Source organism: Gekko japonicus, unplaced genomic scaffold, assembly GCF_001447785.1.
Source record: "Gekko japonicus isolate JY-2015 unplaced genomic scaffold, Gekko_japonicus_V1.1 scaffold300, whole genome shotgun sequence".
NCBI classification, from domain to species: Eukaryota; Metazoa; Chordata; class Lepidosauria; order Squamata; family Gekkonidae; genus Gekko; species Gekko japonicus.
Genome location: NW_015169179.1, coordinates 720,032 through 737,714, shown reverse-complemented (window position 1 = coordinate 737,714; position 17,683 = coordinate 720,032). Strand labels below are relative to the sequence as shown.

The 17,683-nt window shown below is 43.3% G+C and overlaps 1 protein-coding gene across 1 annotated transcript in view; it reads right to left on the bottom strand.

Moving 5' to 3' along the window:
* PASK (PAS domain containing serine/threonine kinase) overlaps positions 1-13,387 on the bottom strand; it is a 33,344-nt gene extending 19,957 nt beyond the window's left edge. The window contains exons 1-9 of the mRNA XM_015416055.1: positions 13,279-13,387; positions 12,673-12,908; positions 10,123-10,293; positions 6,661-6,801; positions 6,082-6,216; positions 4,421-4,543; positions 4,229-4,369; positions 3,638-3,806; positions 1,045-1,294 (exon numbers count right to left, since the gene is read on the bottom strand). Coding sequence (XP_015271541.1) covers positions 1,045-1,294; positions 3,638-3,806; positions 4,229-4,369; positions 4,421-4,543; positions 6,082-6,216; positions 6,661-6,801; positions 10,123-10,293; positions 12,673-12,908; positions 13,279-13,387 — 1,475 coding nt within the window. The remainder of the gene's footprint in view (positions 1-1,044; positions 1,295-3,637; positions 3,807-4,228; positions 4,370-4,420; positions 4,544-6,081; positions 6,217-6,660; positions 6,802-10,122; positions 10,294-12,672; positions 12,909-13,278) is intronic.
* Positions 13,388-17,683: the final 4,296 nt, after the last annotated feature.

Sequence of the window (17,683 nt, the reverse complement as noted above, 5' to 3'; positions counted from 1 at the left end):
AAAGCCATATCTCCAGCAATCAACGGGCTGGTGTCTGGGTCAAAGAAACAGCAGTGATACGCAATAATTATTTCAGTAAGCCATGCACGAAAACAATCTAAAAGACACCTCACATATTAAAATTTTAAAGGCTATACAGCTCCCTGAGATGCAGGAGCTTAAAATATTACCGTTTTGGCAAGTATACAACAAGTTCTATAGCTTTTATCTTCCTAATGACGCAGGCCTAATACATCCCTCACAATTATCTGAAATGATGGTTCTCAAAAGTCTGATGCAGGCCTCTCTAAGAAGATCTCAGCAGTTGCTAAGGGAAGCACAAGCTCCTCTGCCAGAATATTATTCAGACTGGGTCATTAAATGAAAGTTCCATAGCATGTATGCTGCTCCACTTTAATATTGAGTGACACTAATTCTGGGAAACTCAATGTTTTAAGTGAGATTTTTAGGTTTTTCTTAGACGTTCTGGTAAAGGAACTATTTTACTTATTTCCTTGTTACACTGCACACCCAGAGAAATGTGCTTGGATGAATGAACTCTTCATATTGATTTACAATATCACTAAATATTGATTTACAATATGACTAAAAGCCCAAAGCACCAGTACATGCAAAGCTTGTTTCTGTTGTGTGTATACACACACACACATACTAAGAATAAGGCCCGTTGTGGGAATAAATACAACGAGCTCTAGAAAGAGGCTATGGGTGAGTGCCTCAGCTTTGGGGGGAGGGGGCTGCAGTGCATGTTGGGACAATGGTCTGCATATGTTGTTTTGGTATTGATGATTGTATAGTTGGTTGGGTCAAGATGTGCTGCTTATGGTTATTATGTGTTGCAATATTTGGTTTTTAGTGGGCTTTTGCATGGATGAAGTATATACAGTTAGTGTGAAATCAGTCATCATCATTTTTAATTATTTGTCTGTACCTTGGTGTGGTACACGGAGAATGTAAAGTGTGACATCCTCATTGTGTCGGGTCTCTGGACAACCCAACGTATAGCTGGCCAGGAAATATAGAGGATTCCATCATCAGCATTGCAGAATTTCTCTGTAAACGATGTTTTTGGTGAAGATGTTATCAGAATTGACAATTAATTTGCCTTGCTGAGGTCCATGGACAATGGGAACCTTAACATCCTCAAAGTGGCACACTCTGGACAATGGAAACATAAAGTTGGCCATGGCTAAACACTGGTTCACAAAGGTAAACACTGACTTTTTCCAGTGTTTGACCTTGTGAGCATCCTGAATGCTCTCTTGCTCAAACTCATAAAGCATTTTATAGGCATCTGCAAATGGGTTATTATTTGTCATGAATGTACTTAAGGTTTGCAGTAGATGTGCACTGCACCCACAGTTTTCTTGCATTTGCAGTCTTTGGGCTGCAGCCTCCTCAGGATCAAGAATGAAAAGCTGTGCATATTTCCATTGTTTGCCATTTTCACGGTGCAGTGCTCCTGCACAGCAGTAGATGGATCCACTGATTCTAAAACAGTAAAGGCCGTAACCTGGTAGAGGAGTCATTTGTGCTCCCATTGATAAAAATGCAAGGGAGCTATTAATTGACCGTATGTTAACAAAGAAGTCTGTTGAAAGCTCATGGTGATATGTCAGAAGTTATTCAATTAATGGGGAAATGTGAATGGGATCTAATCTGACTACTCCTTTGGAGCAACAGGTCGAGAACTTTCCATCGGATGTTCTTTCTCTAGGGAAGTGTTTTGACATGGCAAAATTCACAAATTTGGTCCAGAGAGCCACACAAGTGTGTAGGAACAGCATTCTCATCATCTATGTAGTATAAGTCCTCATGGCGTGCAATGGTTTGTGTAGCTTGGAGAATTGCAACATCTCTATTTTTGTGGTCTTGACATATTTGAGCAGTTACCTCTGCTGTTTCTTGTTGTCTGTTAATGAGTTGTCTGTATGCCTTTCATTTGGTGAGACGTGCCCTTTGTTCAGGAGTCATGTTTTGTGCCTGTGCAGTATGGACAGCGTGCATGCAGAGATTCAGCATCTCTTTGCTGTGGCATCATAGCATGACAACGATTATGCAGACACTAAAGCTCAGCATTCCTTTCATCTGCAGTGTGTTGTTGGCGCCTTTTCCTGTCATTTTCAGCCTTGCGGCATTTAGCATCAGCATGTGCTTGTGGTAGGCTCTGTCTTTTTTGTCGTGGCATGGTTGTGTTATGGGCTACCACAGAGTATGTGCATCAAGGCACACTGTAACGATTTCATGTTTTGTTTGTGTGTGACTTTAAAGTTTGGTTTGTATGGATGTATGACAGACTTGGATGCTGGACTCAGGCAAGTGATATGATTGGTGAGTGACAGAGAGGGGGAGGGGTTTTGGAATGGATGCTGTGTGGATGATTGAAATGTCTTTCAGGAGTGTCTGTTAAGGGTTGTCAGTTAAACAGTGGAGTAAAACAGAGTCAGAGGAGAGTGTGCTGTGTAAAAGCAGTTGATATGAGTTTTGTCCTGAGGTCTCTGTGTGAGAAGTTCCTGTGTGAAATATAAGAGTAAAAGTCTCTGTGTTAAGCAGACGGTTAAGTTCTGTGTTATAAGAGTTACAATTGAAAGCTGAGAGTCTAAGAAGAGTACAGTGAAAAGTGTTACAAGGTTGCTTTAACCTCCCTGTCAGTAAAGGAGAAGCTTGTGAGAGACACCAAGCATTTGTTCAAATCCTTCCCAGTACTGTTTACATTGTTTACCCTCGTATTTATGTTTTCTTTAAGTAAATCCTAATTCCTTCAAGTATATCAGCTCAGCAAATAATCCTTCCTCAGACCACATAGACCTTCATGAATGCCTAAGACCCATGGTACACCTACCCCGTGGAAAATATTATAGGAAAAGGTTTGGGAAAACCTAGATTTCCCTGGTGGCAGCCAGAATACCCTACAGAATAAAACTGAAAGAACATTTTAAAGTAAAACTAGACCTCCCCAAATAAGAGGTCGTCACACACACATTTTCTGTAGAGGAAATGATGTGCTGTGGCTGGGGAACGTGGTGATTTCCAGATCTCTAGGCTCCACAGGGAGATAGGCAATCCCAGTGAACATTTAGGGGAAGACCAGGAGATGTATTTTACCTGAGGACATACTCAACGACTGTTTAGCAAACTCTTTAGAATGTTGGAGGCGAGGGCCAATCAGGCTACATATGCAAATGACTTCTGTGTTCTGACTGGCTATGAGGGGGGAGAGAGGATGACATGTGGAATGGCGTGAGGCCCAATCAGCCCACATATGCAAATGACTTTGAAAGGCTGGGCCAGTTAGGTAGAAGGTGAGTCATTGGGAACATGGCTAGCCACACAGAGAGAGAGAGAGAGTGCGCAAGTTAAGAGCCTGACAGAAAAATTGCATCTCTTATATCCAACATTTCACCTTAAACACTGTGATGCCAATGGAGAACAGTTCCTGGTAAACTAACTTTTAGATACACATTCTTTCATCAAGTGAAACGCATTTCTTGTGGTGTAGCAGCTTTAAGATTGTGTCCTGTTGTTTGTTTTTTGCAGTTGGAAATGCCAAAGAGAAGCGAAAACAATAGAAACAAAGGTTCCATCAAAGGAGAGGATGTGTAATTGCCAAGTAATTGCCATTCTACAGTAAATGTACCTTCACCAGTTTCCACTGTGCTACAGGCATCCACCTGGGCTCCTTTAAAATCACCAAAGCAGCTCACATTTTCTGTATTTGCATTGTCTTCAAGAGATGGCAATGGCAAAGAAGAATCATCAACTCTATCCATGTACTTGTAAAAACCAGGAATCAGGAATGTGATGTTCTAAAATACAAAAAGCAACATTACAAAAATTGATCCCCTTCTTTTTGCAATGTGGTGATCAATACCAACACACCCTGTGATTGAACAGAGAATTGCTTTGTTCAAAAGGGCATGCGTATTGGTCTTTGTCCAATATGTAGACAAAAACCACTGATGTAAAATGCAGATAGTTGATGAAAGCTCCAAAATGAGCTTCTCCAATCCTCTGACAGAAGTAAGCTAAATATTTCTGGCAACTTGATTAGATATAAGCTAATCCCTAGCCAATGTGCCCATCCTTTTAAACAGCTGCCCTCCCTCATTAACACTCAGCTGAGGAATGGACGTTCTTGCTAAAACATACTTATGATCCATTAAGCCTAACAAAATAACATTTCAGTTTCATGGAGGTATTTACTAAGAGAAAAGAAATAAAAATTTACCTTTCCCAGCAGTTCTCTTTTTTCATAACCAAACAGCATTAAAGAAAATGCATTGTTGATTCCATAAATTGTACCATCTGCCTGCACTGTTATCAGTCCGCTGATAGTTGTAAACACCCAGACAGTAGCAGCAAAAGAACACTCTATGGAGAAGGCAGTTGTTTGGTCTTCTAGATTTTCAGCTTCAGGTACTGGCACAGGGTCCTCTACTACCAAAGTAGTTTTTTCAGGAGGAAAGTTCACCTTCAGTTTCAGGCTTAGAGGAAACGTTGTACCCTCCCTTGCTCTGCCCACAGACCTCTGAATCTTGAAATTCTGAAAGAAGCAGCTCTCAGTCACATGACACATTACAACTCTATGCTCACAAAGATGAGATATAGATAGTCACATTAAAAGCACAATCCTAATTCAGACTGTAAACTGTTTAGGATGATTACTAAGCCTCACATCAGAGCAATGCAGCAGTAAACCTGTGTAGTGTTCAGCCAATGCTACACGCGTATAAACCCAACTCGCCTAACGCATACTAGTCCTTTCAATCCACATCCTACCCCCAGTGTATGTTGCAATGGCAAAAATACTGAAGTACAGACACTTGGGAGAAAAAAACAAAGACTCTCCCCACACTCTACCATGCGTACATAGCCACGACACAACATTGGATACCAGCTACGTCTGCAGTCAGTTACATCTCACTAAGCACCATATAAATCCAGTCAGGAAACTCATATCTCAAGTGATAGATTTCACAGCATGAGGCACTGTCTCTCTAGCCTCATAAGATACATACAATGCATGGGAGGAACTTTGATGGTGGACACTAGAGAAAAGACACTTTGCACTAAAAAAAGAGAACAGTTTTCACAAATAGCCAAGAACAAGTACTATGACAGCATGTTGCTAACATTGATCTGCACAAAACCTAAGACATGGACACTAAACTGACTGCCTCACTCTAACTGGGGATGCAGAAACAATGTGCCCCATACAGGTAAGCAAGGGAGGGGCATCCCCTGATTCAAACTTTGCCTGCTGCAAATGACTGCCCTGCAGTGTCTACTAACTCTTTTTTTCTCAATTCCTTTTCCCCTCTCAACAGTTGCTAGCAGTGTCTCCTAAATACGGAGCACAGAGTTGGTAAACAGGGTGCAAAAGGGTGCTCCGCTGGAGATATGCTAACAGAACATCACTGTGATAATATCATGCCAGTATAATCCCTAATCCAGTATAACCCCACATGTCCAATCTGCTGAGTCTACAAAATGGTGAACAGCTGCAGTGACCAATTAATATCTAACTGCTGTGCTGTGGGGTTGCCAACTCTCTTCTTCAAACCTGGCTCCTGTACTCTTGCAAGGTACTTAGCAGAGAGCTGTTTGACCAGCAACATTGCACCTCTCATGGACCTGCAGCCATAGGAACAGCTCTGCCCGGGATTCTGCTGTCAATACAGGTTTCAAAGGCACAAGTGCTTTCAGAGATGGCCACCCCATTCACCTGACTTGCAGTCAGAAGTCATTTTTTGATGGTGCTCAAAAAATGTTCTAACTGTTTCACAGCTGTGTCGGTTGTGATGGGATATGGCAGACAGTAATCTATGCCTGATCCCTGCTTGTTACCAATCTCAGGGGTTCACAGTCTGAGAGGGCTGCAAGGGGTAATGCACTGGTATCTGGGGCTTAGGAAACTTCCAGTAAATAAAGTATTAACTGACAATGTCCAGGCAATCAGATGCCATTTGACTGCTGGTTTCAAATTATTATCACAAAGCTAGAGTTACAAACAAGAATCAGCCTATACAAAGTTAGCACTTACATGGCATTAAAAAGAACAAATAATTCACAGCATGGTACCTTAGGGATTTTCTTGCCAGGAGGAGGAATTTGTATAGAAGGAATCAGGTCTGTGATGTAATGACCAATCACATCCTCAGGTGATGAGTAGCCATGTAGATGAGCAAAAAGGGAGTCACATGAAGTTACCTCTCCCTTAAGATAGGAGATTCACAAAATTAGTTTCTTACTATAACTGCAGATTACTGCATTCCACAGTATCTGTTTGACAATATAAAATGTCCAAAACACGCACAAAGGAGCAATAGCAATCCTGATAACTAATTCAGCAGACAAGGCTCCATACCTAAGTAAAAATGACCACAATCATGTAGCAAACACCTATGGTGTAAAATAATTTATTTTAAACAATCCCAGTTCTTCAGAGTGCTGAAAGCGAAATATTATTGAAGTGAAATTACTCATACAAAATCCACAAAGCATTTGATTGACATTTATGTTTTCCCTTTGATGAAGTTCGCTAGCATGTTTCAAAGGACCAAACATGTTTCAAGAAATCTTGGTTTACTCATAGGAATTTGTCACTGAATTGCTCGAATTACATGAACATTCATATATGGCAAATAGACAGATACCCACATTGCTTGTGAAGCAAACAGAAGCAGCAAGTCTTTCAACAGGCTCCAGAACAACCACACAGTACCGACTTCCATGAGTTTTTATTCTTCTCATCCATACAGAAACTGGGATCTTTTCGTTGCTACAGGAAATAACATCTACCTATTGATAAAACACACTGTTAAGTTTCTGACTGGCAGAGCTGAGAACTGGATTAGTGCAGTGATTCTGACTTTCAGTGCCAATTTCTATATAAATGTTTGTGTTTTCATTTGTGAAACTTTATAGCATGAGAAGTAGAGTCATGAAATACAAGGAAAGTACACATTCAGACATATGCATTGGTAATCCCTTGGTAAGTGCACATTGTCATCACATCTAAGTGGACTGTCAATTAAAGTTGTGCAGTACTGTTCCAGGGCTAATCTCAGCCGCCTGAATGACATGAAATTCCACATGTATACTGAGAACTCAAGGAGTCATAGGTGCCCTGACCTGGTTAGCCCAGACAAGCCCGATCTTGTCGGATATCGGAAGCTAAGCAGGGCTGACCCTGGCAAGTACTTGGAAGGGAGACCTCCAAGGAATACCAGGGCTGGGATGCAGAGGCAGGTAATATCAAGCTACCTCTTTGAAACATCCAAGCCCCACCAGGGGTCGCGAGAAGTCACCATGACTTCCAGGCATGCAAGTGTGTGCACGTGCACACACACACACGAAGAGCCGCAGGTGACAGACATATCATGTGCAAAACTCCCAGAAAGACCAGAGACCAAACATAACACATACTATTTTACATTTATATGGTGCCTTTTGAGCTTTAAAAGTGCTCTGCTTATATTATTTCAGTAATTGTTACAACAGCCCTGTAAAATAAATCACAGGTCAGTATTATTATTCCTACAAGGTGCTTAGGGGGGGCCAACAATGGGGGGGCTTCTAATGTCCTGGCCTCACTGGTGGACCTCCTGATGGCACCTGGTATTTTTGGCCACTGTGTGACAGTGTTGGACTAGATGGGCCTTTGGCCTGATCCAACATTGGTGTCTCTTATGTTCTTACAATACAGGCAGGGAACAGAGGAAAGAGAAATAGTGGCTTGCCCGATGCCATTTAGTGAGTCTGTGGCAAAGATTAGATTTGATCTGACTCAGGATCTTTGCCATTACAAGATACAGGCTATCACACAGAGTTCTGCACCAGAAGAATTTTGGAAGCTCCATAGAAATGGTGGTGGAAAATGCTGTCAAGTCACAGCTGACTTATGGCAGCCCCATATGGTTTTCAAGGCAAGAGACATTCAGAGGTGGTTGGCTGTTGCCTGCCTCCACATCACAACCCTGGTATTCCTGGTGTTCCTTGGGATTCCTTCCACATCACGACCCTGGTATTCCTAGTATTCTGATACTAGCCAGGGCTAACCCTGCTTAGCTTCCAAGCTCTGATGGGATCGGGCTAGCCTGGGCTATCCAAGTCAGGGCTTCCCTAGAAATACAATCCCTATAATTCCCAAACTGGATAGAGGGGAAATGATTGCTTATGATTAAGCAAGTGCAATTTTTTTAAGGGGGGGGGGGTGTTGCAGGGTGTTAAACTAGGCATCCTCAGACAGGGCTGAAATTCTATGTATGCTTGCTCTCGTGTCCTGCAACACTTGCTTTTCAATAACCCTGCACAGGTTCAGACTGCAGTGCTTCAGGCCCAACTGTCCAAATTTAGAGAAGGGACTAAAACTGGAAAAAAATGAAATCTTTCAAAGCATGACAAACTCAAAATACCTGAACATACTACTTCATGCATCTGATGAAGTAGGATCTATTGCATATAAACCTGTGCCACAATCAACCCACTAATCTTTAAAATGACTCAGAAATCTGTTTTTAATGCAATGATAAAGTTTACCTCCTAGACCCATAGTAAGTACGTCAAAGCGGAAAAGGTTCACCATAAGATCACTATTAAAGCTGTCAACTTTTCAACTGGCCCCTGCAGCCATGCCTTGAATAAGATTAATCTGCAGCATTTAGCAGTTCTTTATTCCTGTCTTGTGTAAAGCTTCAACTACTGATGAGCCACCGATCAAGCTGCTGTTATATGTGTAGTAGGCTGACCCCTTTTTTCTTTTCCCCTTTCCTTTTGACTGGAACGTTTTAAAAATTTATTTGAACACAAAAAAGAAAAACCTACATATACAATAACTTGGAAAGGAAAGCAAAATTCAATAATACATAAAACACTCAAAACGAATTACCTGATTCTGTTTCTGAATACAAGGCAACCATACTGAGTCTAACTCATTTTTATACTTACCTTTCTGTAAATAACGTGACTGAACAACAACAACAATTAGAAAATACATTTAATTTTTTTTGTCCATTCCCAGATGTCTGAAGATGCTTCCTTTTCCCAGCATCTAGCACAGAGAATTCTGGCTATCGTAATCATGTGTACTTGGTATCCAAACCCCTTTTTTCTAATCAGTTGGCAATCTTAAATCTTGGAAAGCAAGCTGTGAGACAGTGGCGAAAACCTTGCTACAGATAACCAAGGAAAATTCTCAGCCAACGATTAAAAACAACATGCCCATTCTGCACTATTGAAAAGATAAAAGGAGGTGGCAATTTCATTCTAGGACTAATCAATATATGCAGCCAATCTTGTAAAATGCAACAAAAGGTTCCATTTATCTTAACCACTGTTCATGCTTCCTTAGGAAGGCCAGCTCCATTCCTTAAGAACAATACCTCAGACAGACTCTAAGACTGCTTTAACATACAGTTAACAGAAGTCCAGTGGCAGCTTAACAAGTAAAACAAGTAATGAAATTTATTCCTGCATGAACTTTTGTAAGTCATATCTCATTCCATCAGATGCACATGGAATGGTAAATGATATAACCAAAATAATGTGTCTGGGGGGGGGGGACGACACATTAACCGTAACAGAGAGATACTAGTTGTAAGTTATTCAGGGGAGTTCCTGTGTAAAGGAATTGAATAAATGCGGCTGTGACACATAGTGAATGATGAGAAAGGTCACCGATTCCAGCATATCATGGAGTGCAGGACACAGAAAAACAGATGATGGGCAGAGTGGGATAAACTATGTATAGCAGCCAGAATGAACATGCACCCAGTCCATTAACCACAGCCTAAAACTGGTTCTACCCCTAAATATATCAACTAGTGTAACTAAAAGTTCAGTATCCCATGCATGTATATATTTAACTGCTACATCTTTGACTAGAACCACTAAATATAATAAATGTCATATCTTTAATTCATATGTTACATAAGTGTCAAAGGAAACAATCATGCTAGATTTTGTGGCTATAATTGTCAGTATTGATAGCATTATAAAATAAAGCACACCTATACAAAAACAATAGCATGCATGTATCTAACCCACCCTGAGCCTAATTGCGGGGAGGGTGGGATACAAGTTCAATCAAATAAAAATAAATAATTCCACTGTTTCACAAACCACAGTTCCAGGAACTGCTGCTACATGTCCTTGAACATCAACATGCTCTTCATTCAGTGCCTCCACTATATCCCAGTTGGATTTTGAAATCATCCGACATAATTTCTGGCCAATCAGTTCCTGGCTGCTGTAACCAAGAAGCTTATAGGCTTTGTCATTTGCAATTAGAATCTAAAGAGGAGAGAGCAAGAAGGGAGAAGTCAATTTTCTATCGCTTCTAGAAGCCTACACAAATGCATGCCGTTGTTCATTCAGTAATTAGCACCAGGCATATAGAGAAAGTTTGCAGTACCCATTTCAGCAGGCCATCAGTTTTTAAATGTACACCAAAATCCAGCATTTTAATAGTTCATAAGCATTCCTATGCAAGTTTACTCAACAGAAAGATCAACTGAGTGGAATCGCTTTCTGTGGCTTGTCCCCAAGGTATGTGATCAAGTAGTTGTTGTTTTGCAGTTTACCCTTTGATAGATGTACTGTTCTATTTTCAACCTTGCTCCAGCAAATTCTTATAGAACTAAAAACCAACACTGCATTAACACAGAATTTTAGTTCTGTTCGCAAATATGCCTTCAAGGAGGAGTTCCAAGCTAAAAAATTAATAAAGGCCAAAATAAAAGCCCAAAACCCACCCCAACACAGTATAATAGTATGGTCCTCAAATCCAAGCAGTAACCTCTGATTAAAATTAAGTGCAATTACTTAATTGGTTCTAAACAATAAGAGTGGCATACCAAACACAGTTATTACCGAGCAGCAGCAGGCCCCTTTTGGTCTTCAGTTTCCAGACACAGCCAGCTACAGCTGTTTCCAATGAAAGGAGCTGTTTTTAGCATCTATCACACACAACAATGTGATATGACAGCAATTCCAGGTTAGGTTTTCAACATGGATTTAGAGGTAGGCTCTTTCCCAAAAGTATAATGGATATAGGTTAAGCTTCAGGAAGCTCATCCCATGGTTTGGGAAAATCAGTTTCCATATATTGGCACATGGAAAAGTACAGGTCTCTAAGCTTTGTTATCTGCTGGGGTAGCAGTAAGGGCATGTGCATTTTGGATTGTGAGGGCATCTATAGCAGGCTGTTGCAAGGACATTTGGTCAGGGGAAAACTGTTCCATGTAATATTTTGAGCAGCACATTCTGGCTGTCTGCAGGAAGCAAGAAGGATCAGCTGCTGAAGTGACATTGGCCGAGTTCAGACTGCAAGTTTGGCCCGATATAGGCACGTTTCAGAAATGTTTCACAAACGGATTAAAGGGGCCGTTCACACAGGCACATCTGTTTGGTGTTCCCCAGCCGTACTCAACCTGTCTCGTAACGCTTCCCTCCTGAGTTTAAAAGATACCAGGTGAAAGTGGTATCAAACCCTGGAAAGCGCGATTATCCCATGTCTATCCCGCACCAACAAAGTGTGAATGACAAAAGCCGCGTTTTTCTTGTGCACTTATGCACATAAGCTCATATCTCCAGATTTCCAAAACGAGAGCCGCGCCACACAGCCGTGCCTCCACCAGGGGCAGGCCAACAGTGTGAACGCTCCCTTGTGCCTCCTCCCCGGTATGCTCCCGTATCAGTCAGTGCAGTGTGACCGGGAAAACCCGGAACAGTTTGTTCCGGGTCTTTTTTGCCATGACTCCCTCCTGCTTCAAACTGCCAATCTGAACTCAGCGGAACTTCCAGGCTGTGCTGTGTGAATGAATGGTGTCTTATGCATTTGAGACTATTACAAGTGCTATGTTTTGGATTATCACTTATATTTTTGAACACCTGCATATCAGTGCAAGGGGGAGTCACAATTGTAGCACTCTGGATAAACTGCTGAGTGCTTCTCCTATGTCGTTTCTTAACCATACCCTTATGCCAGTCTTATGAGTACCCAAAGTCTTGCTGTAACTACACAGCTGCAGCTGGACTACTTTTTATCTTGGTACATGAGCAGAACCTCTAGCTTCAGCAGTTTAAGCTGGACAGCAGTACTTTTGCACAAAGCCTCTTAATCAACATCCTGTCCAATTTATTTATTTGATTTATATACTGCCCTCCCCATGGACGGGCTCAGGGCAGTTTAGCTGTTCCTTGACATTATACAGGTTCATACTCCAGAATCCTGACACTTCTGAGAAAGCCTAATTGAGAAGTCCCTTTTTCCAGTGGATTTATCTCCAAATTAAAAAGGGTAGCACCTTAAAAACCCAATTGTAAGTCTGACTGAACTCAATGAAACTTACTTCCAAGTAAACACATCAATCACTGTGTAAGGACAATTGTTCCCAGAAGGCTGAATCACAGTGCTGAAAAGCTGAACTACTTACTGATTTGTCATTTTCCTTAGCTGCTCTCACTGCCTGAAGGTGTTCAAAGTGGTACAACATACCACCCTGCCTCTGATCTTTTCTCATACCCTGAGCAGAAGTCTTGATATGATGCTAAAAGATGACTGAAAGGTACTGTGCTACCACCAATTTTGGCACCTACAACCCTCCAGTATACACAGACTTGGCACCCACTGAATGTTTTAGTAATAGCTTGTGAAAGGCTAGCTAGTACCTCTGTTGTTTTGATGTCCACAGTGAAGATGGCTTTGTTTGGGTTTCGTACAGAAGCTGGCAGGGCCTGGGTAGATTCTCCCAGAACCAGGGCATTTAAGAGGGAACAAGAAGAGTTGCTGCATACTGAACAGGAAAGAGAAGTAGATTCTAAATGAGCCCAAGTGTCATGAAGCTTGCTAGTACAGATGTTCCGAGCAGCTAATGAAGTAAAGCAATAGGAATTCCATCCATTTTCTAAACAGAAACAAAAATAAAGTTCAATAAACACTGAAATGTCTCCATATTATAGGAAATAGTTTCGAGAGAAACAACAAGAAAAACACTCAAAATGTAGTTTACATAGTTTAGAAAGTCACCACACAGTAATGGCAAAATGTCAAAAACTCAAGTCAGCAGGTATAACAAGAGATGAAAAGCAAGCCTATAACTATGTTCCCAGTTCAAAGATATTCAAGTTTTCTTCTTCTCCCATTTTCAAATAACCCCCTCCGTAGCTGTTTTTGTTGCCAAGCTGTTCTAATGTCAGTTACAAAAAAAAAAAAGCTGAAGAAGGTGAAAACTTTAAAACATTTATACATTTCAATGTAACCTGCCAAGTATTCACCAGATAAAGATGCTTTATTCCTGCAGAGTCTGGAAAGGTCACTCCTTCTTTTCTTGTTTGTCCGAGGAAAAGATCTGCTCAGCTCTTCATAGATCCCAGGAAGACTCATGCCTATCGAAGAGCCCAGAAGCATCTCCTGGGGGGATCCACATTCCCGGACTGCTGTACACATGCCTTTCTTGGAGTACTTTCCCTCCAGAAACACAGCCTCTATCACAGAAAAAGAAACAGAAAGTCAAATCTACAAATGACCAGTTTAGCATAATCATGAGACCCAAATACAGTAGTAATGAGAAGTCAATGATGATAAGTGTAGAATGGAGGAAGCTCGGGTATCAAACGGAGCAGGGGTGTAGTGCCATGAGCCATCTGGGCTGGCAAAGGAAGACCTGAAAAGCATAAACGGGGCCCCTGTGGTTGAGAAGCACAACAGCTAAGGAGGAACCCAGGAGCACAAAGGCCACGCTGGAGTCTGTGAAAAACAGATTTTTAGAGGATTGACAAAGCCACCGGGCAAACATGAGCTACTATTTGCGCACTGAGCAGCGAGGGTAAGACTTAACTGGAGCTGGCTCGCTCAATTATGGAAAAGTCTTTACTAGATCAACTAGACAGAAGCACGTTCTGTTGCTACACAAGCTCCGCTTGGCAGAAACGCACGAGCGCCTTTCTAAAAATTGAGTGCATTTTAATTGCCCAGTGTAAAGGGCACGCGCTCTGCACATGTTCAGAGGCACTGACCTTTGTACAGCATAAGTCTCCGAGAGAATTGGTGCTGAAATCTATCTCGCCCCCCACCCACCATCACTTTCCGTGCTCACCTAATTCTCGCTACTCCTGCCAAACATCAAACCCAAACTGCCCAGCCGCAAATCTGCAGCGAGTAGGCGGAGAACTAACAGCAGCCTCAACCAACGAGACCCAAGGAACTTGTAACCGACTACCGGACGCGCCAATGGATTCCGAGGAGCGAAGCCCGCCTAACGCTCGAAAACGTAAAATAAAAACCCGCGCAAACGGTTGCTAAGGACGCACCAATCGCCTTCTACCAGGGAGCGAGCATGTCCTTTCGCTAAGTGCCTCTGGACTTCTCTCCCTCTCTCCCTCTCTCTCTCACTCCAGAGCTCCTATCTGTAAGGAAATAGCGAAGATTCCCTCACCCCCAATAACCGCGTGGAAATAAGGGTTTCTCTCTTTTTTGGCCCTTTCATTTTTAGTCCTCGGGTTGCTTTTTTTGAAGCCTTTAAAATTTAGAGACTAGGTATCTTGTCGACCTCAAAGTCAATAATATCGCCCATTTTTCTTGTGTTGCCGCCTCAAAATTCATTTTCCTGGTATGTTTTTCTAACCTTCACACAACTTTCCTGACGCTACAGTGATATCTCTAGGCTGCATGTCTTTTTTTCTTCTTCTCCATACGCCCTTTTGGTCTTCCTTTCTCTGCGCTTAATCAGTTCTCATAGTTTCTTTTATAGATTTAGGATTGCCAGCTCTGGGTTAGGAAATACCTGGAGATCTGGGGGGGGCAGGGTCTGTGGGGGCAGATTGGGGAGGGGAGGGACCTCAGCAGGATATAAATGCCATCCAGCCCGCAGATCGGATAATCCCAGGAGATCTCCAGCTACCACCTGGAGGTTGGCAACCCTATAAAGCACCCTCCTAAGCAGGTCTCAGGATCCTATCTATGGCTGCGGTCACACGGCCAGGAAAATGCGGGGGGGAAGCGTGGCTGTTTCCCCCGGGGAAAATCAAAGCGCGGTTGCACGATCAGACCTCCCATGGAGGTCCCGTGGAGGTTCCGTGGAGGTCCAGTAGTTATGGGGAGGTGCGGATCACACGGCAAAGAAGCAGGGCCTCGGGGCAAAGAAGCGGGGGCCGCACGCCGAGGGAAGGCGAAGAGGGGGCTGCCAGAGACAGCCGGCCAAGCGGTGCTGGGGAGAAGAGGGGCCAGCTGCCGACTGGGTGGTGTGGCATCGTGTCGGGCACGGCGTTTTCCCCACCAGTGAGGCAGGCAGGGGGTGGGCAGTAGGTCTGGAAGGGCACCAGTCCGGGGAGCTGGCCGGTGGGGCGTGCGAAGAGGGCACAGCAGCATGGCCCAGCCCCCTCTGCCCTGACCGCCCCTCCGCCCAAGCAGACGTCCTACTCTGCCGCCCCCCCTCTTCTGGGCTTCATCTTCTGCCTTGCCCCCTTTCCCCCATCTGTCGCTCGCCGCCTCAAGCCATGCACTCGTTGGTGCTGTCTTCTGGCTGCTCTCCTCTTCTCTGCACGACGTACGTTGTGTGTTTTTTTTAATTAAACATCCGTTTGCGCATGCTCCGTTTGGTGCTTGTGCGCAATCGTGGAAACTCGGGAAAAAAAAACCTTTTAGCTAGGAGACATGGGCAGGCGCTGGAACATCCTCTGGAAACACGGTCATACGCCCGCCCTTGCCCCGCGGTTTCTGGAAACTAGTACCTCCACGGTACTAGTTTTTTACTGCGCTTCTTTGGCGTTTAGCCACGGGTTACCGACGGGAGCTCTACACTTGCCAGATGTTGCCCTGTGATCGCGCCAGGAAACTCCGCCTCTCTTCCGTCTCTGAAGCGTGGCTTATGCTCCGTGTGACCGCAGCCTATATATCTAATAGCCAAGTTGCCCCCTCCGTGCAGATATCTAAATCCACACATCGGGGGCACTTGGGGGGGGAAAGAGATTTTCCTGCAAATTTGGGGCAATCCCCAGATGTGCAAAAAAATCTGAAAAGTTGAAAAAATATACGGGGGATACTTAAATCCCCCCAAAGTAACAGAGCGTTCCCTGCACATGTGCAGGAAATGCTCTGAGAACTGCCTCACCGCCGCCACTTGCGGGGGGAGGTCGAAGGCTTGGTGGGCCGACAGCTGTGAGCCGCTCAGCCCTCACCACCGCTGCCGCAAGTTGGGCAGGCCAGCCAGGCCTTGCCACCGTGAGGGGAGGGAGAAGGCTTGGCAGGCTGAGCTCAGGCCTCACCGCCGTTGCCTATAGTTTTTTTTACAGATTTTAGATTTTTCTGCACATCTGGGGATTACCCAAAATGTGCAGGAAAATCTCTTTGCCCCCTAGGTGCCCCCGATGTGCGGATTTAAATATCCGCACGCAGGGGGGGCCTTGGCTGTTAGATATATAGATATCTAGATGAAGCCCCTTGCCCTCAGATGCCTATAACAATTTTTCCTGACTTTGAGTAAAATAGCCTTTCCCCTTCTATTTAAGGCTGCAATTATGTGCACAGTTACATGGCGGTAAACCCTAGGAACTCAGTGAGATCTAATTTGAATAAAGATACGTAGGTTCAGGCTGCTTGAATTTAGCAGTATCACAAGTTTTCTTGTATCTATCAGCATGACTAGAGCTGACCCATATACCAATTGCATATCTACTGCACTACCTAAATTGTTTTTTCCCAATTTTTAAAAATGTTATTAGTCAATGTATATTTAGATATATTTATCAGTCAGTTGACAAACTGAAGCACTCTAATTGCTTGTCTTATTTTTATAAGCCTCTTGCACTGTGTACACACTCACCAGGGAGCAAGTCCCAAGTCCTGAAATCTCATAATTACCCTAAGTATGCAACTATGGTGGCTCAAGTGGTTAAGACGCTGAACTGCAGGCTGGAAGGTCGGTAGTTCAGCATTTCGAGACCCAAGTGCTGCATGACGGAGTGAGCTCCCATCTCTGGTTCCAGCTCCTGCCAACCTAGCAAGTTCGAAAGCAAGAAATTGCAAGTAGATAAATAGGTAACCTTTCGGTGGGAAGGTAACAGCGTTCCGTGTGCCTCGGCGTTTAGTCATGCCAGCCACATGACCACGGAAACGTCTTCGGACAGCGAAGAAAACTGAGATGAGCACCACAACCCTGGAGTCTTCGGCTTGGAAACTGAGATGAGCACCACAACCCTGGAGTCGGATTTGACTGGCTTTCAAGCAAGGGAAACCTTTACCTTTACTATGCAACTGTACCTTTCAACACATTTGCTAGTATTTAAAGTGCCAACATTCCTCTATTTGTTCTGAGTTCTGAGTGAAGGCTAAAGTCCTTACAACAATGTGATATGTTTCAGAAATTTTGCACACTATATTTCTATTAAATGAATACTGCAATCATAAACATACTTGTAATGTATTCAGATGCTGCCTGAATGCATTAGGAGGTATGTAAATCCTCCCATAGAGAAGCCATGCAAAGCTTCAGCTTCGGCAGGGATTCGCGCCGAAAAGTATTGTGGCCAATCAGATTTGAATGTTTGTAAGCGGGACCGCTTATGATTGGTCGTTCATGCACACAACCTGATAGGTTGGTTTAATGTACAGTAGGTGTGGCTACATTAGCCCGGAATGTTTAAATACCGAGCAGCTGAAATGGACAAGCTGTTCGGGCTATGA